Source organism: Tursiops truncatus, chromosome 10 (genome assembly GCF_011762595.2).
Source record: "Tursiops truncatus isolate mTurTru1 chromosome 10, mTurTru1.mat.Y, whole genome shotgun sequence".
NCBI classification, from domain to species: Eukaryota; Metazoa; Chordata; class Mammalia; order Artiodactyla; family Delphinidae; genus Tursiops; species Tursiops truncatus.
The window spans coordinates 32,310,177-32,334,004 of NC_047043.1; the positions used below are offsets into that span (position 1 = coordinate 32,310,177).

Genomic DNA, 23,828 nt, shown 5'->3' on the forward strand with positions numbered 1-23,828 from the left:
TAGAACCCTGAGCCAGAAGGGCCTTGGCATCGCCCCAGAATGGGGCCCTGTGTTGACAGGATGCCCAAGTGTGGCTCTGACGTCATAACCCAGGGTACCTCCTGTCTGAACCGCAGAGAGAAGGGCCGAGAGAGACTGACAGACAGCCGAGCACGAGAACCTTCATGCAGTTACTTCACACACAAGGGAGCATCACAGACTTTGTTACCCAGTGAACTGTGAGCTGCTTTCCAGAAAGAAGGGGCATTTGTTTTTTGTACAGTCTAATGTCTTCAAGGTCACAGACCGAAGCCGAGCCAGCTGCTGCATTTGGGAATCGATCCTCTAACCGCACAGCCTAGCTGGAATCCTGGGCAGCACCGGGGATGCGGTCCCAGGGCACAGTGCTGGCCACCCCGCTCCCATCCCCTGCAGAGGAAGCCAGTCCGTGCTGCTGACCTGCTGGAGGCCCTCCCGGCAGCTCAGCTCGGCCCAGGGCGCTGGGTGTGGGGCTTGAGTGATAGGAGCAGAGCCCTCGGGTGCTTGACTTGTGTTTTCTTAGGTTTTTTATAATTTGCCCTGATGCTGGGGCTGGAGCCTCATGCCAGATCTACCCGCCAACCACCCCCTGCTCCTCCGTCTTCACCCCACACTCCCTGGGGCTGTGTCAGAGGGAAGCCTCCCAACCTCCCAGCCCTGCCCTGCCCTACTCTGCCCAGGAGAGCTGTAGGGAGGGCGATCCTTTCCTCGGTTGTAGTTCCAAGTGCTGATTCACAAGGCCTGAGCCTCAAGTCCTTGGGGGCAGGAGTGGAGGATCCTCCCTGCAACCCTGGCCCAAACCACTCCAGCTGGCCACCCCGCTGAGACCCTCCCTGAGGCCCCAGAGGCAAGGATTTGCCCACGGTGCCTCCTGAGTCCTGGCTGGTGTGACCTCGCCCCCCTGCCAGGCCTTCTTCCACCTCCTCCTTGTGAAATGTCATGGATCTTTAGGAAGCCTGGCACCTGCCCCCCAAGACTATAGGCCTCAAGACACAGGTTTGCGGGTCTTCATCCCCCCTAGCAGAGTCCTGGCACAGTAGGTCCTCCTTGTGAGTTTGCAGGAAAGCATATAGAGGATAAGGTCGGGTACAGATGCCAGTCTCTGGGCTTTGAGGCCAGGCGTCATGACCTAGTCAGATCTCCTGGCACAAAGTAGGTCTTCAGAATACGGTCACATTGCTCCTGAAATTCTCCTGGCAGCAACTCCGTAGGAGAAACTTGTGATTATGAAGTAGTCAGCGTTCGGGTCACCCAGGGTCTCACGTGTGACTTCTTCAGGTGTCTCCGTTGTCCTCCCTTCTTTCCGCAGACCTCTTGCCAACCTCTGGCTACTCCCATATTCTTAATCTCCCCACCCAGGCCTAGCCATTTGTCAAGGCGGGTGGTTTGAAAAACTGTATCCAGGAATATATCAATAGGGCCCACTCAGACCATTCCTCCAGGAAGCCACCCTAGACTCCTGAGTCCCCTACTTTTCTTCCTGTGTCCTCAGCATCGTTCACACTGCTCCATGCCAGCTAGGGCGGGAGGGAAGCGGTGTGTGGCAGTCACGGGGGGAAGACGATGTTATTAATTCCCTGGTAGAGAACTGCTGGCCCAGAGGAGAGGGCACTGACAGTAAGGGTCCGCACACCAGAAAGTGAAATAGCTCCCATCTCCATGTCCTGGTTCCTGGGGCTCGGAGGAAGCAATTGATGCTACAGGGTGCTACTGAAAGATGGAGAAATAAATGTCTCTTGGTGCCCAAAGGAAGCCTTGGGAATCGCCCGGGGCTGAGAGTCAGCGTGAGACCCGGGGCAGGGAGCAGTGGGGCGGGAAGGGACAAGGATGCGCCAGTCACTCTACATGGAGGAAGATTTCGGCACTAATCACTGACATTGGCAGAACTGATCCACGGTAATTGGGTTACTGGATTATAAAACACCCACTGGCTTTATTTAGAAGACTAATCAGAAACATTTAGAACAACAACGTTGCTATAAAGGAGACCATGAACCATGAACCCATGTCTTGGAGAACTGCCCTTGGCTTCAGCCTCTTATGGGAGCAGCATCCCAGGAGAATCCAAGTTAAGCTCCTTTGACAGACCTGAGAGGAAGTCTTGACGAAAACCGAAGCCAAGTCACTTGGGGAATTGTGTATATAGTCTCTGAAGGACGGCCCAGTGTCAGAAAAAGGAAAATCTTTTTGGGTTTTTTTCCTCAAACAAGCAGTGGTGGTCTGGCGGGAGCAGGGTGTTAACCCTTCTGAATTATAAGCAAACAAGTCTTGCCGAGCCGTTGGCCAAAGTCAACTTCCTCTCTTCCCCCCACCCGTCTCTCTCTCTCTCTGGTTCAAAGGATGGTCCTTTTGGACAGATAGCTTCCTTGCAGACTGTGCCCTGTCTCCTAGTGCCCCTGGGGGTGTGGCGGGAGGGGAGGGGAACTTTGATGCACTAGAACAGGGGTCAACATACTATGGCTGGGACCAAATCCAGCCCCCGACGGTCCTTATACAGCCTGTGAGCCCAGAAGGGTTTTTTACGTCTTTAAATGGTTAAAGAAAAATCAGACAAAGAACACTATTTCTTGACATGTGAAAATTATATAAAATTCAAATTTCAGTGTCCATAAGTAAAGTTATATTAGGACACAACCACACCCATTCATTTATATATTATTTATGGCCGCTTTCACGCTGCAACTGCAGAGTTATGACAGACATCGTATGGCCCGCAAAGCTGAAAATATTTACTAGCTGGCCCTGTAAAGAAAAGCCCCTTGCTAAAACATCTTTGTAGAGCCTTATTATTATGTACAGCATTCCATGAACCTGGCACTGTAGGACCCTGTGAAAATAGTAAATTCTGGCCCTTTGTCCATGTCAGAAGCATGGAAGTCTAGGGGTGAAGTGCTTTGGGTCTCATTTGTCTGGCTTGGCATTTCAACTCAATGAGTGTTTATTGAGCAGCTACTGTGTCTCAATCACTGGGGACCCAAGATGTGTAGGATGCTGTCCCTGCCTTGGAATGACTGGACAGACAGTGGGGAGATGGGCTCCGAAGCAGGTCGTTTGACTATAATGGCTTCAGGGGGATCAGAGAGAGCATCTCAGATTCTGAGCAGACAATTTTTTTGTCGAACTGAATCCAGAATCCTGGAGCCTTGCTCTAATAAGGGAGGACTTGACCCAAGAAATGTGAAAGCAGTATTTCTGTTAATTTGTTCATGAATGAAAAAGCTCCTGGTGCCAATTACCCAATGGGAAGTGTTGTACATAATGAGGAAAGCAGTTACCTTATTAGAAAAATAACAAAGACTTGAATCTTGAGTTGGTATTATAACAGTCCTGTGGGATTGACTAATCCACCGAGAAGAACAGTTTCCAGGTTTAAAATGATTTGTTTAAAACAGCCTTTTGACAAGATGCTGAACTGTGTGCTACTGCCTGTGTAAAGGGGGTAGGGGTGGGGGTGTGTACAAGCATTCTTGTATGAGCATAAAATATCTTTAGAATATACAGGAACCTGAGTGACTGTCCCAGGAGGGGGGCTGGGTATCTGGGGACAAGACTGAGAGGAAGACTTTGGGCAGATACCTGTTTTAAAATTTTCGCTCTAACTTTTCACTTTATTTTCAAGTATTTATTTAGGATGATTTCCAGTCTTTTTTTTTTTTTGCGGTACGCGGGCCTCTCACTGTTGGGGCCTCTCTCGTTGCGGAGCACAGGCTCCGGACGCACAGGCTCAGCGGCCATGGCTCACGGGCCCAGCCGCTACGCGGCATGTGGGATCCTCCCGGACCGGGGCACGAACCCGTGTCCCCTGCATCGGCAGGTGGACTCTCAACCACTGCGCCACCAGGGAAGCCCGATTTCCAGTCTTTTGTATGCTCTTTTATACCTTTTGAATTTTGAACCATGTGACTATAGTACCCATTCAAAAAATACATAAATTTAATGTAAAATAAGTCGCACATGGTCTTGCCATTACCTTCGTACATCTTCCTAGGGAGGTCGTTTTTCCTCTCATTCAGTATATGATTCTTTTTTTTTTAATAGATCTTTATTAGAGTATAACTGCTTCACAATACTGTGTTAGTTTCTGTTGTACAACAAAGTGAATCAGCCATATGCATACATATATCCCCATATCCCCTCCCTGTTGAGCCTCCCTCCCACCCCTCTAGGTGGTCACAAAGCACCGAGCTGATCTCCCTGTGCTGTGCTGCTGCTTCCCACTAGCTGTTTTACATTCGGTAGTGGATATATATCGATGCCACTCTCACTTTGTCCCGGCGTCCCACTCCCCCGCCGTGTCCTCAAGTCCGTTCTCTGAGGCAGGGCAGGAGTGTATGACTCTTGATTGCCTACTGCTGTGCGTCAGGTACTGTTCTAGGTCCAGCAGTTACAGCTCTGGGCCTCAACTTGCTCCTCTGAATGTGGAGAGTTGACCTCTTCAACTTGAGAGGGCATCAAACTCAACAGGAGGGCTCATTAAAACACAGACTGTTGGTCCCCACCCCCAAGATTCAGTGGGTTCAGGTGAGCCTCAAGAATCAGCATTTGCAACAAGTTCCCAGGTGATGTTATACGCTGCTGGCCTGGGAACCACACTTTGGGAGCTCCCCTCTGACTTCCTAGGGTTCCCTACTTTCTAGGGTTCTTTATAAATAAACTACATTCCCAGTTCAGAAAATATGAACAAATAAAGAATAGATTCCTGTAACTCAGAACACAAAGGAATATCTCTTACCCTGCAGTTTGGGAACACAACAAAGCAGACAGGTCAACAGAAGTAAAGTTATCTAGCTTCCATTGCCCCCACAGGGGCATGATGGAGGAACGCAGAATCAGATCATCATCAGGGTTTGATGAGTTTCAACAAGTAATTCTTCCTGGGGGAAGTGACTTGGTGCAAAGCTTTCGAGGAAGGTTAAGTGGCGAGGTTTAAGCCAGGCAGCCTGGCCTAATCCCCACAGGATAACACTACTGGACATCATTTTAAGGCCTCACAGTTATCCCTGACCATACAAATTCAGCCTGATCATCAGTGAGTTCCTGACAAGGACATGGTCCCCAGCATGGACCCCTGCACCTGACTCCATGCCTTAGTGCATGCTGTTCCCTCAGCCGAAATACCCTTCCTGGTCCCCTCACCTCTGTAAACCCTATTTGTCCATCAGGATCCAGGTAAAATCAAACTATTCTTCATGAGAATTTAATATCTGCTCAGCCTACACTTAATATCTTTTTCTGTATATCAATTCATTGGGACGCTTGATCATTATTATTTTTTTCATTTATTGATTCATTCATTCAACAATATTACCATTCCACCAACAAATTCTTATCAAAGGGCCTACCATATACTGGGAATTACGGTAGATTTGGAGAATAGAATCATAGGTCAAAACAGACTTGGTCCCTGCCCTAATGAGAGAAAGATCATTAATCAAATAATTGCACTGGTGGAAGTACAATTATAGGCTGAGAAGAGTGGTCTGAAGGAAAGAAATACGGTTTTATGAGAACATAAAAGAAATGACCCTGATGTAGCCTTGGGGGTGGGTGTCAGGATAGACTTTCCAAGAAAGTATAGTTTGGGCCGAGAGCTGAAGGTTGCCCAAGACTTGGCTGGATGAGGAATTGGAGTGGGGAAGGGGAACGCTCTCCAAATTGGGGGACCAGCATGTGCAAAGGTCCTGTTGTAGGAGGCAGCTTGGCAGGTTCAAGGAACTGAGAGACCACCGTGGCTGGGGGGTGGGGATGGGGAGGTATTGGAGAACAAGGAGAAGAGGGGTACATCGTGAGGCTGGGAACAAACCCCGCGGAGCCCTGTCGGCCTTGTTAATGATTTTGGTCTTTAACCTAAGGTTGCTAAGATGCCATGGAAGGGTTTTAAACAGTGGGTTGATGGAGGCAGATTTATGTTTGGAAAAGTTTATTCTGCTGCTGCTGTCTTGAGAATGAACACGACTGAAATCAGGGAGACCAATCAGAAGGCTGTTGGAAGAGTGCAGAAGGTAGATATGGTGTCTTGGACTAGGGTTATAGTAGTGGAACCAGAGAAAAATGGGTGCAGTTAAGTAAACGTTAGGAAGTAAATTGCTGGGTTGTGGTGGTTGGTTAAGAGAGAAGGAAGAGTCAAGGGCGAGACTTTGGAGGAGCATCCATTTGGGGGGATGTGATAATGAGTTTGCTTTGAACCTGAAAGTGGAACTGTGGAGTAGACAGCTGATCAGGAGCTCAGACCCTCTGAGCTGGGAGTGGTCACTGGGAGTCCTCAAGGCTCACCGCATCACTTCACCTTCAGGATCTGCTCCAACCATCTTTGACCAACCTTTGTCCCATACCACTGCTTCCCTTGTTCCAGCATTCATTCCACCAAACCAAACCCCCCATCTTGAATGTCCATCTCCTTCTCTTGTCATTCCGAAAGGGACAGAGACCAACTCAGGCTTGCTCCCAGTTGGAGGAGGCCTACTGCAGTGGTCTTCAAACTTTCTGCTTAAAATCCCCCATAAAAGGATTTTGTAAAACCATTTACCCTCTCACACATTTTTAAGTTTACATCTACATTTTTTATTATACGTCTGCCAAAGATGCAATTTCCAGTATATTGTAAACACTGAGATTTTTAAGTAAAACGATTGCATCACTGTTTTAAATGTATCCAATGGAATCTAAACACTGTAGGAATTTGACACCCACCATCATCCATTTTAAAAATGCATGAACACGCTCTTCGTTAATAGTCAGTGTTCCCTTTTCTCCTTGAAATTTTACTTCTGTTTCACTTCCCCTGTGGAATTTTACCCTAATGTAATATATGTAATATGTTTTTGTGCTTAAAACTCTGTCGTTTGTTTCCCGGTCACATTTCACTGTAACAATTTCATATGAAGTTAAAACTTTTTAAATTTCCTGAAATCAGGAAGTTCTAAATACTAAAATTTTCTTCGTGTTTGAGGTATAATTATGATTATTGATAGTATGCAGGCAATCAAAACAACATGAAATATATTCTAATTTGGATAAATAATTAATAAACATAAAAACTAAAATTACATTGAAAATGTACATTAGGTGCTGATGCTGGAGACTTTTCAAAGTAATTTTTTTTCATGTAAATACATTGTTCTTTTGTTTGCTTTTGGGAGTTTTTTGGGTTGTTTGTTTGTTTGTTTGAAGTATAGTTGATTCAATTACAGTGTTTTGCCAATCTCTGCTGTACAGCAGTGACTGTTTTAAAGACATATACATTCTTTTAAAAATATTCTTTTCCATTATGGTTTATCCCAGGAGATTGGATATAGTTCCCTGGGCTATACAGTAGGACCTTGTTTATCCACTCTCAATGTAATAGTTTGCATCTACCAACCCCAAATTCCCAGTCCATCCCTCTCTCTCCCCGCCTCCCCCCTTGGCAACCACAAGTCTGATCTCTATGTCTGTGAGTCTGTTTCTGTTTTGTAGATAGGTTCATTTGTGCCATATTTTAGATTCCACATATGATGGATATCGTATGGTGTTTGTCTTTCTCTTTCTGACTTCCTTCACTAAGTATGATAATCTCTAGTTGTATCCCTGTTGCTGCAAATGGCATTATGGTGTGCTTTTTTATGGCTGAGTAGTATTCCATTGTATATATGTACCACATCTTCTTTATCCATTCATCTGTTGATGGGCATTTAGGCTGTTTCCATGTTTTGGCTAAGTAATTTTTTTATTGACGTATAACATACATGCATGTATGTGACGAGGTCTGGGTGTACAGCTCAGGTTATTACAGAGTGAGCACACCATGCAGTTAGCACCCAGTCCAGAGATAAAATCTTGCTTGTGCCGGGTTATCTCTTCTGTTTTTTTATTTATCCATGGAAGAATACTATTTGTTGCATGAGATACGAGACAAGGATCAGCGTCGATTGTATTTCCATTTTTCATTTATATAGATGTAAACACTGAAAAACCCTCATTCACATAAACTAATAGATAAAAATACAAGTTTTATTAAAGCAGGGTCAACTCAGTTCTTGATCTGCTTCTGAGTTATGTACCAAAAATCACATAGTGATCTATCGCTAACAATTATATTTTAATTACTTCTATTAGGCCTTCCTAATGAAAAAAAGAATTGGAAACCACCCAGCTTGCAAAGAAGATTTACTACTTATTTATTAGTGTTGCTCACTTTCAATGTTCTGTGCCCTCTCGTGTGGCGGCTGGGGGAGTTATCCCTGGGGCATAAGCCCAGTTAAGATTTGGGATGGAATGAGTAAGAAGTTTGTCTTTCTTTTGTAAAGGAGGAGAGCTGTTGTGAAAGAGCAGGTGTAAAAGGACAACTTGCACCTCTGTCACTGGTTAGCAGACATCTGGTCCTGTCCAAAACCATTTGACATGGACCAAATATGCTTTATGGACATTTTGGATAAGACCAAATTTCAGGGACCTTTTGACGTGGACCAAATAATCTTACAGACCCAATGTCTCTTGGATGTTTTGGACAGGACCAAATGTCCTGCAATTGTGCCACCCATCAGTTCTAGAAAAGGGTTATTATGGAAGTTGAGGATCTGGAAATTGATTCTCTTAAAGCTTTGAATGTGTGTGTATAGTGCTTGGAAAGTCTTCGTGTACTCCCTGGGGTTGACATACCCCAGTTTGAAGTTCACAGAGGAACCTGTATGGCTTCAGATCAGACTAGACCAGTCACTCAAAATTTCCTAGTTCATGTTTCTAAGAGAGGGAATCTGATTGGCCCAGCCTATTTTTTTGAGTCAGGCCACATCATAGGCTTCCGACCAGGTGGTCAGCACTGTGCACAGATGTTTCCCTGAGCAGGGACCCCAAGGAGGCAGGTAGCTGTGTACTGACACATGTACTGCTTTTCCTTGAAACTGTCTCCGGTTCTGTTCTTCTGCTAGAAATACGCTCTCCAGACTATGAGTTCCTTATCTGTTATTTTTTACCTTTTTATTACATGCATCTCTTTCCTCCTTATACTGTAGTTATTCATGTGGCCAATTGCCTTTTCTAGCTGTAAGCTCCTTGAGAGATGGCCCATGTCTTAATGACTTCCTAGCATTGTGTCTTGCACTTAGTAGATGTCTATGTCTAGTAAGTATTTTTTGACCAGATGAATTGATTAATGAATGTCTTAAGCTTCTTTATATCCCCTACAGGACCTAGAATAGTGCTGGGCTTTCAATAGCAGGGTTCCAGAAGAATGGATGGATTAATCAGTGAGCAAAACAATGAATTAACGAATCAATGAACTAATGAGCCATGGAGCAATGGCTTGAAAGTAAGAGAGTTCATATCTCACATGGGGGGTCAGGATCTGCAGAATCAGTGTAAAGGAGTGACATGTATGAAACTGGCTATTTCTAATCCAGGCTCCTGTTTTGTGTTTATTTCCATAATGGGTTGTGGTACAGTAGCTCATTGCAAAACATCCAAGTAAATCCTTTCCTGTCCTTTGCATCTTGTCTTGCAGTTGTGAGCAGCATCTCTTCACCACCGTGGTGTTTGGTCCGTACCTCAGCCCGGGTGAGGATGTAAATCCCCCGGCCCTGCACATGCGTGGTAGAGGCCAACAGGAACACCTGGCTCCAGCCACAGTCATGGACATGTCAGCCGTGGAGTAGTGTGGACGCTTTCTCTCTGCTTCTCAGGGTTTCAGTCCTTTCGGGTTTGTGTCATTGATCATTTTTTATGGTTTTGTGGCTGGACGTTCACGATCAAGGCAGGCACCATGGGGGATCAGCAACTGTACAAGACCAATCACGTGGCCCACGGTGGTGAGAACCTTTTCTACCAACAGCCACCACTTGGCGTCCACGGTGGGCTGAACCACAACTATGGGAATACAGTCCCCGGGGCTGGAATGGATGCCCCTCAGGCATCACCCATCTCCCCCCACTTCCCTCAAGACACTCGGGATGGTCTGGGCTTGCCTGTTGGCTCCAAAACGCTTGGCCAAGTGGACACCTCAAGGCAGGGAGGGTGGGCAGGCCATGCAGGGCCTGGAAACCATGTCCAGCTACGTGGCAACCTGACCAACTCGAACATGATGTGGGGATCTCCAGCCCAGGCGGAGCCCACCGATGGCTACCAGTACACCTACTCCCAGGCCAGCGAGATCCGGACCCAGAAGCTCACCAGCGGTGTCCTGCACAAGCTAGACTCTTTCACCCAGGTGTTTGCCAACCAGAACCTGCGAATTCAGGTCAACAATATGGCCCAGGTGCTGCACACCCAGTCAGCGGTGATGGACGGAGCCCCTGAAAGCGCCCTCCGCCAGTTGCTGTCCCAGAAGCCCGTGGAGCCCCCAGCACCGGCTCTCCCTTCCCGCTACCAGCAGGTGCCCCAGCAGCCTCACCCTGGCTTCACTGGCGGGCTGTCTAAACCAGCCCTTCAGGTTGGGCCGCACCCAGGCCAAGGGCACCCGTATTATGACTACCAGCAGCCACTGGCCCAGATGCCAGTGCAGGGAGGACAGTCACTGCAGGCCCCCCAGATGCTGTCCCAGCACATGCAGCAGCTGCAGCAGCACCAGTATTACCCACAGCAGCAGCAGCAGCAAGCCGGGCAGCCGCGGATGTCAGCGCAAGAAATGCAGCCGCCGCCGCAGCAGATTTGCCCAGCGCAGCCCCAGCAGCTGCAGCAGCGGCAGGGTTCGATGCAGATACCTCAGTATTACCAGTCCTCACCCATGATGCAGCATTTGCCAGAGTCGCGGCAGCCACAGATGCACCTGCAGCCCCCTGCTTATCACAGGGACCCCCACCAGTACACCCCGGAGCAGGCGCACGCTGTCCAGCTGATTCAGCTGGGCTCCGTGCCCCAGTACTACTACCAGGAGCCCCAGCAGCCCTACGGCCACCCCATGTACCAGCAGAGCCACCTGCCCCAGCACCAGCAGCCTGAGGACGGTCAGCCCAAGACTTATCCAAGCGACAGGCAGGCCCAGGCCATGCTGAGCTCCCATGGGGACCTGGGGCCTCCAGATACAGGAATGGGTGACCCGGCAAGCTCGGACCTGAACCGGGTCAGCAGTGTGCTCCCCCACCGGCCGCTCCTGTCCCCCAGTGGCATCCACCTCAACAACATGGGGCCTCAGCACCAGCAGCCGTCTCCCAGTGCCGTGTGGCCCCAGGTATTCTCACAGTGGCTGTTTCTCCTGGCGTCTCAGTGTGCCCATGGGCCAGCCAGAGCTGCGTCTCTGCAGTGCCCAGTCCGCTCTCCAAACCCCTCCAACACTTCTGTTCTTTATTTATTCCACAAACGTTAACCAGACGCTGTGGAATACAAAAGCAATTTTGACTCAGTCCTTTGCCCATAGAGCTTACAATCTCACTAAGGAGATGGCCAATACACCGTATCAGGTCCTGAATGATGCATGTAATGGTCAAGGCCTGATCAGGTGCCCAGGGACCACCACCGTGTCTGGTGCCCCTTAAGTCTGTATCCTTAGGGAATTTCCTATGAAATCGTTTCCCTTTTGGGAGGGAGACCACATTATGATAGCCTATCTCAAAGTCTAATGCCCAGAATAGGAGTTCCGTAGAATGTTGAATGGATATTGCTGGGAGGAGGGGAATGGGTTCTCTGGATAAACAAATCTGGGGTTTCTTAAAGTGAAACAGGCTGCAGTGCTGCTGGGCTTCTCAGAGCCTTTAATAAGCTCAAGTGCACTGCACATCTCCCCAAGGGGATACCTTGTGTAGTTGCAGAGGTGAAAACCTTAGCTGCCCACAGGATCCAGGCAGGTAAAGTCAGTAAGCAAAACGGCCTGGTATGAGATGATAAGGACTGTGTGGACTAGAGAGCAGACGTCCCATCTAATGACATCCTTAGGATTTTTTAAAACAGTCCAGCCAAGCAAACCATGTCTGCAGGCCAGATTCAGCCTGAGGGTGACGGTTATTAACCCTTGATTATTTCCAAAATGTATTTGATCACAAAACTGCCTACTGTGTCCTGGGCACCGTTCAGACCTTGGCGTGTCCCAAGTGCTACACTTAGGTGACAACAAGGTCAGGGGAGGAGGGCACCTTGAATAGGACTGGGGTAGATGGAGAGAGGGCTCCGATGAAGGTTGAAGACCAGGCATAAAGTCCCCTTGACCCTGTTTTGTTTAAGACTCAGGCCTGTAGTAACTGAGAGACTTAGTGAATATAAGAATAAGATGACATGGCCAGAGCTGAGGTCTCCCAGCGTGAGGCTGTGTCGTCCAGCCCTCCATTCGGGAATGGAGCCTGTCTGTGTACAGAGTAGGTGGACAGGGAGAACAGGAAGGAAGGAGGTGGGGGATTGAGTCCCTGTGGGCTTGTGGCTGGTGGGGCTCCGTGAGGGGCCGTGGCCCCAAGCCAGGGAGCATCAGGGGAAATTACTCTGGAAGCCTCAGGTGTGGAAGGGCAAGGGCGTGTGTATCTGTGAGCCCGGTCAGCGTGAGGCAGAGAGCGGAAAGAATCCTAGAAGTGTGCAGGCCCTGGGGTTCCCGCCGCTCAAGGACTCCTCCCATCAGAAACACATTTGTTTTTTTTTCTTCTTTCTTCTGGTGTCCTGCATGGCTCAAAATAGATGCACCTACCTGATGGCAGAGCCCAGCCAGGGTCCCCTGACTCAAGGTAGGATGGATGCATGGAGGCTTGTTGGCATTTGGGGAGACTGGAAGGTTTCCCTGAACTGTCTCATGATTCATTTCCAAATTCAAAGTCAATTCCTTGAAGAAATTTATAAGAATAATAAGAGCAGCTATTGTTTTTGAGCGCTTATCATTACTCTGTATCATATGTAATAAAAGTCGCTCCAAGAGGGTTGGTGTGATTACCATGTGCCTAGCACACAGTAAGCACTCAACCACTGTTAACTATTGTCATCATTATTATTTTACAAATGAGAAAACTGAGGCTCAGAGAGCTTAAGGTTGCACATCAAGAAAGTAGGGATGCTGGGATAGACTCCAAAGCCCATGTTCTGCCCTCTGTCCATTCAGTGAGTATTTATTTAGTACCTACTGTGTGCTAGGCATGGCACTAAGCTATGAGGATGCCCCAGTGAATAGTACAGTCTTGTTTCCTCCCCTCATGGGTTTGGTAAATAAAGACTTAGCCAGAACCTTACAAACTAAGACATGCAACCTGGAGGCTGAACCAGAAGACTGAGACCCATGTGTCTAAGGGAAGACTTCTGGAAGAGGGGAGCCGAAGCTGATTCTAGAAGGGTCATAAGCCAGTGGTGGGAAAAAACCCAGCACCTGAAGGCCTGGAATGAAGAAAGACGTTTGGTTCAACTCTTGCATGATCTTGAGCACGCCCTTTCCTACTCTTGAGCCTCAGTTTTCCATCTGCAAATTGGGCTTAGTTCTCTGAAGGGAATTGGGGTAATACAAGTAGGGCCATGGCCATGGGAGCTCTGGATGAATGAAATGGGTTCATTGTAGGGTGTGAGGTCTTGTGATGAGTCACTGTTTCCCGTCATCAATGTGTGTGTCCTCTCCACTTGGTCCTACCCTTGAGCAGTGGCCAACCAAAAGGAGTGTTTGGGGAGCAGTTTGATGCCAAGAACAAGCTGACATGCTCCATCTGCCTGAAGGAGTTCAAGAGTCTGCCTGCCCTGAACGGCCACATGCGGTCCCACGGGGGGATGAGGGCCTCCCCCAGCCTCAAACAGGTGAGGAGGAGTCAGCCCCCGGTCCTTCCCAGGCCATGTGCTGCTTGCTTTGCTTTGCTGCCATCAGAGGGTGATGTGAGCCCCACTCGGGGAACCTGAGGAGGCATAGCCCTTCCCTAACGAAAGTACTCAAGCTTTGACGCTGGGAGCCAGCCAGGTCACACAGTCTCCGCTTCCACTGGCTTCATGAACAAGAGTCCAGAACTGAGGTGGTAGAAATCCTTTTAGGGGATCCCAGCCTCTCCAGCTCCTGGAGAAGACAGCAAAGAAAACATGTTGGTGCACTATTGTTTTCAACTTCCGCTTCTTCAAGTACTCAAGACCAGGGTCCCTTGGGCCTTCCAGATCCATAGTCAATGGCCAGGGAAAGCTAGTGTGACCGTCGGGCTCCCAGCCAGCATTTTCTGTTCACCAGGGCACTAGTGGTAGACTCTAGCGTCCGAAGACCTTTAAATGCCCTTAGGATTATCCAAGTAGGATACCCTTGTGGTGAACTACCCATGCAGTTTTAGAGTTAGATTAAAATTCAAAGAACTTTCTCAATTCTTTGAATGCTGTTAATCTTAATTTAAGTCTATGGGATTAACTCTGTTCACCAAAAACTTTGATGTGACCCAGGTCACTCCGTCTCCCGACCATGCCAGTTAAAAGAGCTTTTCCTCCATTTGACAGATGAGTAAACTGAGGCCCATAGAATTAAAAGGTCCTGCACAAGAGCTTGTGTTTTTTGTTTTTTTTTTTGGTCTGATTCTAAGTCCATGTCCTTTTCTTTAAAAGCAATGACAGCCACACAAAAATTTTTCTTCACTATTTGTTTTAATATACAAGTGATACACGGTCAAGATTTTTTAATGTAGAAAATCAAGTGCCTTGTCCATTGCCGATGGGCATCACTGGAGCCGAGGGACTCAGGCTGGCAGGAAGGAAACCACCCTGCAGCGGTTCTCTGTCACCCACGCGTGATGTCCAGGAACGTTTCAGGAAGAGCAAAGTGCATCCCCCCCATGAGAGCTGCTCTCAGCCCAGGATCAAAGCCTTTATTGTCTGTGTAGGAGGAAGGAGAGAAGGCCCCGGCGCCTCCGCCTCAGCCGCCACTGCCGCCTCCGCCTCCGCCGCCACCGCAGCTCCCACCCGAGGCGGAAGGCCTCACGCCTATGGTCATGCCCGTGTCTGTCCCTGTCAAGCTTCTCCCGCCCAAGCCCAGCTCTCAGGGCTTCGCCAACAGCGTCGCTGCCGCCCCCTCAGCCAGAGACAAGCCAGCCAGCTCGATGTCGGACGACGAGATGCCCGTGCTCGTGAGGATGACCCTCTCTCCCCCACACTCACCCCAAGGGGCTGCCCCCCACCCGCCTGCTGTGAGTTGCTGCTCTGCCCTGCCTGCCTGGGGTGGGGACATCCCTTTGCTTTCTTGGAGATGGGGACAGCTCTGCCAGGGCCACTGGCCTGAGCTCAGACGTGGCTTGGCCTCTCCGGGCTGAGCCCCCCGCGGCCACCTTGGGAATCCCATCCGTGTCCGCACTGCGTGCCACCCAGTAAACACCTGGCACTCTACCAGGCTAATGGTCTGGGTTAGAGTCTGAGAGACCCGAAGATGTTCCTAGATTAAACAGAGGTGATAACTCAGCTGGTGATCACAGTTATTAAAATATGGAAGTACTGTCCCAGATAATAAATAGCTACTGCCCCGGGTCCTGGCCCCTCCCCCAGGATCTCCAGACCTCCCCAGATCCAGCAACCAAAGAGGCAACCCCTGGCACAGCAGGTCCTCCAGGCAGTAGCGCTGGCATCCATTCTGATGGTCAGTCAGCCTTACCACATGCTTAATATTTTCAGTATCACCCCTGTGTAAATAAATACCCTCAGAGGACCGGATTCATTAAGATTCCCAAAGTCATTCCCCTGAGACACCCACCCCCCAATCTCAAGAAAGCAAAGGGATTTGTGTTTCTTATTCACCGTTCTTCTCTTTCTCAAGTTCCGAGCACATCACCCAAGCAGCTTAGCTTGGCTCTGGGACAGAGAGCTCTCTCCCTCTCCTTCCCTCTCTCTGTCCCTCTCTCTCTCTCTCTCTGTCCCTCTCTCTCTCTCTGTCCCTCTCCCCCTCTCTCCCTCCCTCCGCCCCTCCCCTGGGGAGTCTGTAACCCATTCACTACATCAGATGTGTCCCCTCCCCACAGAGTAGCTGCTGAGTCACATTTGTCCTCACAGAATAGGCAGCTGCTGGGATTCCAGGAGACACGAGTGGGGTTGGGCCAGAATAGGGATAAGGAGGATAATTAAGAGAACTAGAAAAATCCAGAAAGAGCCTTTTTGGTTTTCTATGTAGTATCAGGGCTCAAAAGAGGAAAGACAGGTGGAGAACCTCTGGAGGCGAGGATTCTCATCAGCTGGCAGGTCTTGGGGGCCGGCAACAGGCAGAGAGATGAAACGACACGGCCAAGCCCCCTCTTTGCCCAGGGAAGTTCCTCATTTGGTGGGAGGGATGCTGTTTCTACCCTTTGGAAACTCTCAGCCTGAAGCTGGAGAAAGTAAGGATCGTAGTCACACAGGGGTCAGAGCCCCAGGCAGCAGCCCCGCCCCAGTTCAAGACAGAGCAAGGCAGCAATGCCCTGCGTGTGGCTGGTGGGGGACATACCTGGGGAGCTAAGGTCATTAGGGACTGGGATGAGGCAAGGGAAGTTTGATGTGAGTTTGCTCAGAAGATCGTCATGAGGGGAGTTCCAAGGCAGAGGTGAACTTGGTTTTGTGGGAAGGGTGAGAGACATACTGTGAGGAGATAAGCCGATATGGAAGCGTGTAGGTAGGGCTTGAGTAAGTGTGAGCAAGGTCCTGACACTTAATACAAAGAAATCAAAATGTCCAGGTAGGAGCCCTGTGTTTTAATCCCCACTCTGCTCCTAGCCATCTGGGATGCAGCCAGCCGAGACCCTTCCCCTCCCAGAACTTCAGTTTCTCCCTGATCTGGGTTTGGGGGGCGGGGGTGGTGTTGGCCTCCTCGGTGACTGTCACCTCTCTGGGGAGCTTTTAAAACCCCTCAGCGCTTGGCCCTGTCTCCAGCTTGGCTGGAACTCTGTAAATGCTTCCTCCCACCTGACATCCAGGTCTGATATTCCGGGGGCCTTCCCTGGCCCAGGGTCTCAGAGCCTTGCCTGGAGGATTGGAAAGTCCCAGAATAGAGCTGTTGTAACAGAACCCAGAGGCTCAAGTAGAGAGAGCCCGAAAGGGACCTTTGGCCCTGGGGTCAGAGGTCTGGATCCCAGTGCAGGGTTGAAGTCACTCGGGGTCCTCAGGTGACCCCATCCGTTACCCAGGAACCAGATGTGAAGTGTCAGGATGGCTCCCCAAGTTGGGGGCACGTGCACCTTCTTCCCATTCCTCAGCCCCCTCTCTCCACCTCAGCCTCAGGCGGTGAGGAGCCCCCGGTGGGGAAAGGAAGCAGGTTGGGGCTCTCTGACCTAAGGAGAGCCCCCCGGGGGCCTGGGGGTCCCCGCTGCCCCTCCCCCTTTCCTCACCTTTCTGCTTCCCTAGACTCCCCTCCTAGGGGCTGGGACGGCACCCCAGAAGATGATGAAGCTGAGGGAGAGACACGCGGGGCAGCCTGAAGTGCTGAAGGCAGCAGAAGGGGCCCTGAGGGGGAGGAGCCCAGAGCTGAGGGGTGATTGGGGCAGGTCACATGGCCTGGAGGAGGCTGGTCACGTGACCATGGCCGACCCTTCCCATCACCCCCTGCTGCCTCCTACTCAGGCGCCACCCTGGGCACAGGGATTGCCAGGGACCACAACTGTGACGAGCACTGGCCTGCAGGGCCTGGGAGGGGACCACAGACTGCCCAGAACTTTTCTGCAGGTATCCTCACAGCCCCTCCCAACCGCACGGCTGCCTCTCCAGCCGCACCCAGCTCTCGGGTTTTCTGGGCTGATGCTGGCACACAACCAAGACTGTTTGTGTTTGGCTTTGGCATGCCCTGCTTATCTCTTTCCGTGCGTGTGTTTACTTATTAGTATATCTGTATCCATGTGGCAGATCTTCCTTCCAGAAGATGCTTGGTTCTGCTGGAATAAAATAAACTAACCCTGCTGACAGGAAACCAACCTACGAGAAGGGTTTGCCACAGATAAGCCACCAGTGCTGGGAGCAGTAATGAGGGGTGGTGAAGCGGGGAGGCTCACCAGATCCACGTCTAGGAGAGCACATGAGACGGGCCTCAGAGATCCGGGATGGCTCTCCTCAACCCTAAGGTTACCTTGAAGAAGAGCCCAGTGCGGGTCACTGGCCCTGGGAGCCTTGGCCAAGGCCTGACCCCCTCTTCCTGCCCCACAGCCTCTGCCCAGCTTCCCTGAATAGATTCTTCTGTCGCCGCCTCAGAACATGTGTTATCTGTCCCCGATGTCAGTCCCCGGGGAGCAGTGGGGAATTAAAGGGCCCTCTCAGCTGGATTCCACTCACCAGATGGGAATGCAGTGATAAGCAATGAAGAATGTGAATATATTCTTTCTTGCCCACCCACTATTCCTACCACCCCCATCCCTCTCCAGACATGAGGGATTTCCTCCAAAACCAAAGTTTTCTCCCTAATCAAGCCGCCAGATCTCGCCTTGTCTGAAGTGGATGTGGCCGTTTCTGAAGGCGGAGGATGCTGGGGTCAGACGAGTGGAAGGGGGGAGGGGTCCCCGTTAGGACAGCAGTCCCCCTTCCCTCAGCCTGTGGAAAGGGCCTGTGGGAAAAGCCCAAGTATTTGAATCGGATCATTCTTCCCGTTGTAGGAAATTCCCAAGAAGCATCAGCCAGGCTTGGCCAAAGCTGAGGAAGCCCTCAAGACCGCGCCGGAGAAGAAAAAGTTCCGGCACCGGCCGGAGCCGCTCTTCATCCCGCCTCCGCCCTCCTACACCCCCAACCTCGCCGCCTCGCACTCTGGCGCCACCCTGTACCAGAGCCAGCTGCGCTCCCCGCGCGTCCTGGGCGACCACTTGCTCCTCGACCCCGCCCACGAGCTGCCCCCCTACACGCCCCCGCCCATGCTCAGCCCGGTGCGCCAGGGTTCGGGGCTCTTCAGCAACGTGCTCATCTCCGGCCACGGCGCCGGCGCGCATCCGCAGCTGCCCCTCACGCCCCTCACGCCCACGCCTCGCGTGCTGCTCTGCCGCCCCAGTGAGTCGCCCCTGTCCCCGCCTCCGCTACCTCAGGGGCGGCGCCCCGACTGTGCTGGGTGCTGCCCCAGGAGGCCTCGCGTTCTGTCGTCTCGTTTTCCACAGACCTTGGCGGTGGCTCGATTATGTGTACCAGGCAATGTGCTAGGGGCTAGAAATAATTAGGATACTTCTCAGGGGAAACAGCCTAGCCGCGGAGACTAACACGTAGAGCGATAATCAGTGTTTCTTTGGGATAAGGAAAAACAGTTGAAGTGTGTTGTGGATAACCGTGTAAGACACCCAAAATAAATGTACTAAGTAGGGGCTTCCCTGGTGGCACAGTGGTTGAGAGTCCACCTGCCGATGCAGGGGACACGGGTTCGTGCCCCAGACTGGGAGGATGCCACGTGCCGCGGAGCGGCTGGGCCCGTGAGCCATGGTCATGGCCGCTGAGCCTGCGCGTCCGGAGCCTGGGCTCCGCAACGGGAGAGGCCACAACAGTGAGAGGCCCCCGTACCGCAAAAAAATTAAAATAAAATAAAAAAATAAATGTACTAAGTAGATGTACAAATGGGATTATATGCAAGACCACACCTTCACATTTTAGCAGGCTGTGTAAAGATCAAGCAGGAGGGCTTCCCTGGTGGGGCAGGGCTTAAGAATCCGCCTGCCAATGCAGGGGACACGGGTTCGAGCCGAGGTCCGGGAAGATCCCACATGCCGCGGAGCGCCTAAGCCCATGCACTACAACTACTGAGCCTGCGAACCACAGTTGCTGAGCCCGTGTGCCACAACTACTGAAGCCCACGGGCCTAGAGCCCGTGCTCCGCAACAAGAGAAGCCACCGCCTGCGCACTTCATCAAAGAATGGCCCCCGCTCACAACGACTAGAGAAAGCCCATGCACCACAGGGAAGATCCAATGCAGCTAAAAATAAAAATAAATAAAAAATAAATTTATTTAAAAAAAAAAAAAGATCAAGCAGGAGAGGCCTGTAGCCAGGATCTCTTTCTGGAGCAAGAATAGTTTCATAGAAATAAGACAAATTAACAGGGGAATTCCCTAGTGGCCCAGCGCTTAGGACTCCACACTTTCACTGCAGAGGGCCTGGGGTCAATCCCCGGTCGAGGAACTAGGCTCCCACAGGCCCCGCACACACAGCCAAAAATTATTTTTAAATCATTTTTTAAATAAATAAATAAAAAGCTTAGCAGACCAGAGTGGGGCAGCTGGCCACTCCTTACCCTGTGTGAGAAGTGGGGAAACGCTAAGCCATGTTGCTCCACATTCCATCCAACTCCTCGGAGACTGCTGGGGTAACTCTGGCATGGGTTGGGTAGGAGAGGGGCCCTGTCATGACTGTTTAGGTAACTGCTCATTTAGTTTCTTCAGTACCCTTCCCTGTTGACCAGTGACCCCTGGTTTTTGTGCTTCAGACAGCATCGATGGCAGCAACGTGACAGTCACCCCAGGGCCTGGAGAGCAGACCGTTGATGTCGAACCGTAAGGAAAAGCCAATTATTCTTTAGAACAGAAGCCTCAGCCTAGAAAAGGGATGGGGAGCTTTGAGAAGTGTAGCTAGTGCTTCTGGGATCAGAGTGGCCACTGGGCAAGAAGTTGTAAAAAATGTAGGATCGTGGTATTTCTCAAGTACTGTTGTTTCCCTGTAATTGCCAGTATTTCAAGGCCTTTTCTAAAGACTAAACACATTAAAAGCAAGGAGCCTTGTGTTTGGAGAACCAGGCGTCCCCATCTGTGGCTCTGTGAGCCAGTTTGGTTGGGGCCACATGCCTTCACATCCCCAGTGACATTGAGACATCTGTCTTAGGGTGCCTAGCTCTCCACGAGGCTCCATCCAAATGCCCTTGATCCCCCAGCCCCTCCCTAAGATTCTTAGCTGATCCTCCAAGTGGCCTTGTTGAGTAATTGAGTTGGGGGGTATAATGGAAGAGAAAGCTGGTTATTTTCATGGATAAGCACAGAAGAGGCCAGATGGTAGAGTGGTGAGTAGATTGAGTCAGGAATCAGGAAACCTGGTTCCAGCACCGTTTTGTTATTTGATCTTGATCAAGTTAACCTTTCTAAGCTTTAGTTAACTCATCTATTGAGTAGGAATAATTATCACTGCCTTGCTCACATCACAGGTCTTGGTGAGGTTCAGATGGGATCATTTATGTGAACGTGGTCTGAAAGGGCTAAAAAATGGAATAAGCACTTTGTATTTGTCCCATTGGGTTAAGTGGTACCCTCGGCCGTGCTCTGGGCAGCCGTTCCCTTGGAATTAGGACCCTACCTCTCCCAGTTATAGGGAGCTTTGAAGCCCCAGGTAGGCTTCTCCCTTGCTCCCCACAGCATCTCTCCCCAATCGTAAAGCTATTCCTTATCCCAGTGGAAAGGCCACGCCTGGAATCTTCAGATCACCCTGTGAGGAAGTGCCCCTGCATTCTTCTTGCAGAAGGAACCGGCTTCCTTCTTTTTCAAGTCCCTGACAGTTGCCCTTGGTCTCAAATTGAAGACCACACTGTTGCTTTTCTTCTTGTGATTAAAGACGCATCAACATTGGCTTGCGATTCCAAGCGGAGATCCCGGAACTCCAGGATGTCTCTGCCCTGGCCCAGGACACACACAAGGCCACACTGGTATGGAAGCCCTGGCCAGAGCTGGAAAACCACGACTTCCAGCAAAGAGGTATTGGCAGCAGGGGAAGAACTGGGCAGGAAGGGCTGGATCCTCTCCCGGGGGCCTCTGGCTCCAGGATCGGTTTGTCTTTCCGGTGACCCTGAGCTCTTTCTGATGCAGTGGCCTCTCTTTGTTCCCAACAGTGGAGAATCTCCTGAATTTGTGCTGTTCGAGTGCATTGCCAGGTGGAGGGACCAATTCTGAATTTGCTTTGCACTCTCTCTTCGAGGCCAAAGGTGATGTGATGGTAAGGAACTGTGAAAAGGAGGCTTCCCAGTTCATATGCTTCATGTCGGAATTCTGAAAAGTATTTTACCAAGTTTCTGTGTTGTTTCATGCCCCTCACAACCAACTCTTAAGATGATGGCCGGCTGGTGTGCCTCCCATGTTCCTTATCTCAATGAGTAGGCCAGGATTTGAAAGCCTGCAGAAAACCTCCAGTTGGATTTCTGTTTACACATCTGTTCCTAAGTAATAATGATGGCAACATCTGTTTTGGGAAACTAGAATTTCTTTTCAGCAGTCTTGTAATTCACATCGGGGAACAGGTCTGCAGTGATGGAAGTAGAAGGCCTTCCTGAAGCAAGGCTTGGCCTAAAATAGCCTGTCATACTCTGCTTGTCATTCCTCCCTACCTGGAAATCAGCCAGAGTTTGACGTTCGTAGAACCGTTTGCTCCCCTAACCAAAGTGAAATGTTCGCTGTGCACCATCTGGTGTCATTCTTCCACTTTTGGCACAGTTCTCTGGCATCCCCAAACCAGAACTTTGGTGCCCTTTTCCCAGAATCAGAGCTGACCATTTGCCTGCTCAACCTGGACCCCTGGCTGGAGCACTTCGTCACTAGCCTCAGCTTCCCCTTTAGTAAATACATGATTCTTATACCAGAGCTAACCTCCTGCTTTTTTGATTTTATGAAAATGTGAAGGTAAACAAATGTCCCAATACTACCTTTTCATGAGATTACTGATACCCTTCAAGGGTTCTCTAGAATGTTGGAGAACTCTCCTTGACCTTTTAAGATCAGTGCCGCAGAGCCGTGCTTCTCAAACTGTTAACGTGCACGCACATCACCTAGGGAGTCTTGTTAAAATGCAGGCTCTTATTCAGCAATTCTGGAGGTGGGGCCCAAGGTGCTGCATTTCTAACCTGCTCCCAGGGGATACCCGTGCTGCTGGTCCATGGACGACACTTGGAGTAGCAAGATTTGAGATCCCCAAACCATCCACAGCTCAACTCCACCTGCACCACTTTTTTAACAAACTCAGTGAGGCTGAGGGACTTAGATTTGAAAGGGTTATTTAGCAAGGCTCCCTGGAAGGACAGTATGTAGTACAGTTATTACTAATATAGCTGTTGATGTTCAGTTGTAATGAAACATGTGATTTTTCTGCAAAAACAGTTCCAAGTCACCCACTCATTTCCTTAGAGACTCAGCCTCCAAACAGAGGAGGCTCCACCGTATCTCTGAAGCTGGGGCCCTCACCAAGGAAGGAGTGGGTTTTGGCTGCCACCTGGGTTTTTGGGACAAGACCAGCTGGCTGCAGGCATGGGCGGAGGAGGTATTAGGATGATGAGTCCTGTTGGGTGCTGACCAGAAGGAAGACCCCAAATCGGGCAGTCTCCTCTGTTTTTCCTTCCAGCCCCCCAACCCCGGGCCCTGCAATGCTGGCTCGTTTTCCCCATTAGGCAGATGGTCTTCTGAGGACACAAGCCCCGTGACTGACTCTCGCCTTTTCTCTCCCACGGGTCTGCAGGCTGCTCTGGAAATGCTGCTGCTGCGGAAGCCAGTCAGGTTAAAATGTCACCCTTTAGCAAATTACCACTATGCCGGTAGGTTGCCCGGAGCCCTGTGCCCCCTTGCTTCCCGAGAGCGGGCTGTCTGCGTGTTGGTCGTGTCCCCTTTTAATAACAGATAGCACCCATTCTGTCCTCAGCGCCGCTTGTGCTCTCAAGGCCTCTGGGGCGTAGGTGGTGGGGCAGCTGTGTCGGCTGGCTGGTCGCTGTCGGGCGTTTGTCTGTCTGGGCCTGCCCCTCATGGGTGTGCCAAGAGCTGGACGAGGGGACAAGGCCTGCACGTGCAGCAGTGAGATCGGTGCACCCGGAGGAAGAGCCACAGGGGGTAGACCACAGGGGCAACAGCACGCAGCGGCCCCTGGGCTTTGGGATCAGTAGATGTGGGTTCACATCTTGCCTGCACCCCGTGGCCTTCTGCAGCCTTGGTTTCCTCACCTGTAAAGTGGGGCTCATACTCCATCCCTTGCAGGACTTTGTGAAGATTTGAGAGAGTATATGGAGCCCAATGCCTGGCACAGTCTAGTAGCTTTATTATTCATTGGTTGAA

At 50.4% G+C, this 23,828-nt stretch overlaps 1 protein-coding gene across 20 annotated transcripts in view; it reads left to right on the top strand.

The window, feature by feature from the left end:
* TRERF1 (transcriptional regulating factor 1) overlaps positions 1 to 23,828 on the top strand; it is a 296,865-nt gene that overhangs the window by 246,220 nt on the left and 26,817 nt on the right. For 13 of the 20 annotated variants that reach the window (XM_073810717.1, XM_019949710.3, XM_073810715.1 and 10 more), the window contains 9 exons: positions 9,497 to 11,158; positions 12,586 to 12,632; positions 13,527 to 13,677; positions 14,730 to 15,032; positions 18,441 to 18,825; positions 20,243 to 20,309; positions 21,355 to 21,494; positions 21,629 to 21,732; positions 23,242 to 23,317. In XM_073810717.1, the coding sequence (XP_073666818.1) occupies positions 9,755 to 11,158; positions 12,586 to 12,632; positions 13,527 to 13,677; positions 14,730 to 15,032; positions 18,441 to 18,825; positions 20,243 to 20,309; positions 21,355 to 21,494; positions 21,629 to 21,732; positions 23,242 to 23,317 (2,677 nt within the window). In that variant the 5' untranslated portion in view covers positions 9,497 to 9,754. The remainder of the gene's footprint in view (positions 1 to 9,496; positions 11,159 to 12,585; positions 12,633 to 13,526; positions 13,678 to 14,729; positions 15,033 to 18,440; positions 18,826 to 20,242; positions 20,310 to 21,354; positions 21,495 to 21,628; positions 21,733 to 23,241; positions 23,318 to 23,828) is intronic. The other 7 variants (XM_033864250.2, XM_033864251.2, XM_033864253.2 and 4 more) reach the window with 5 other exon arrangements.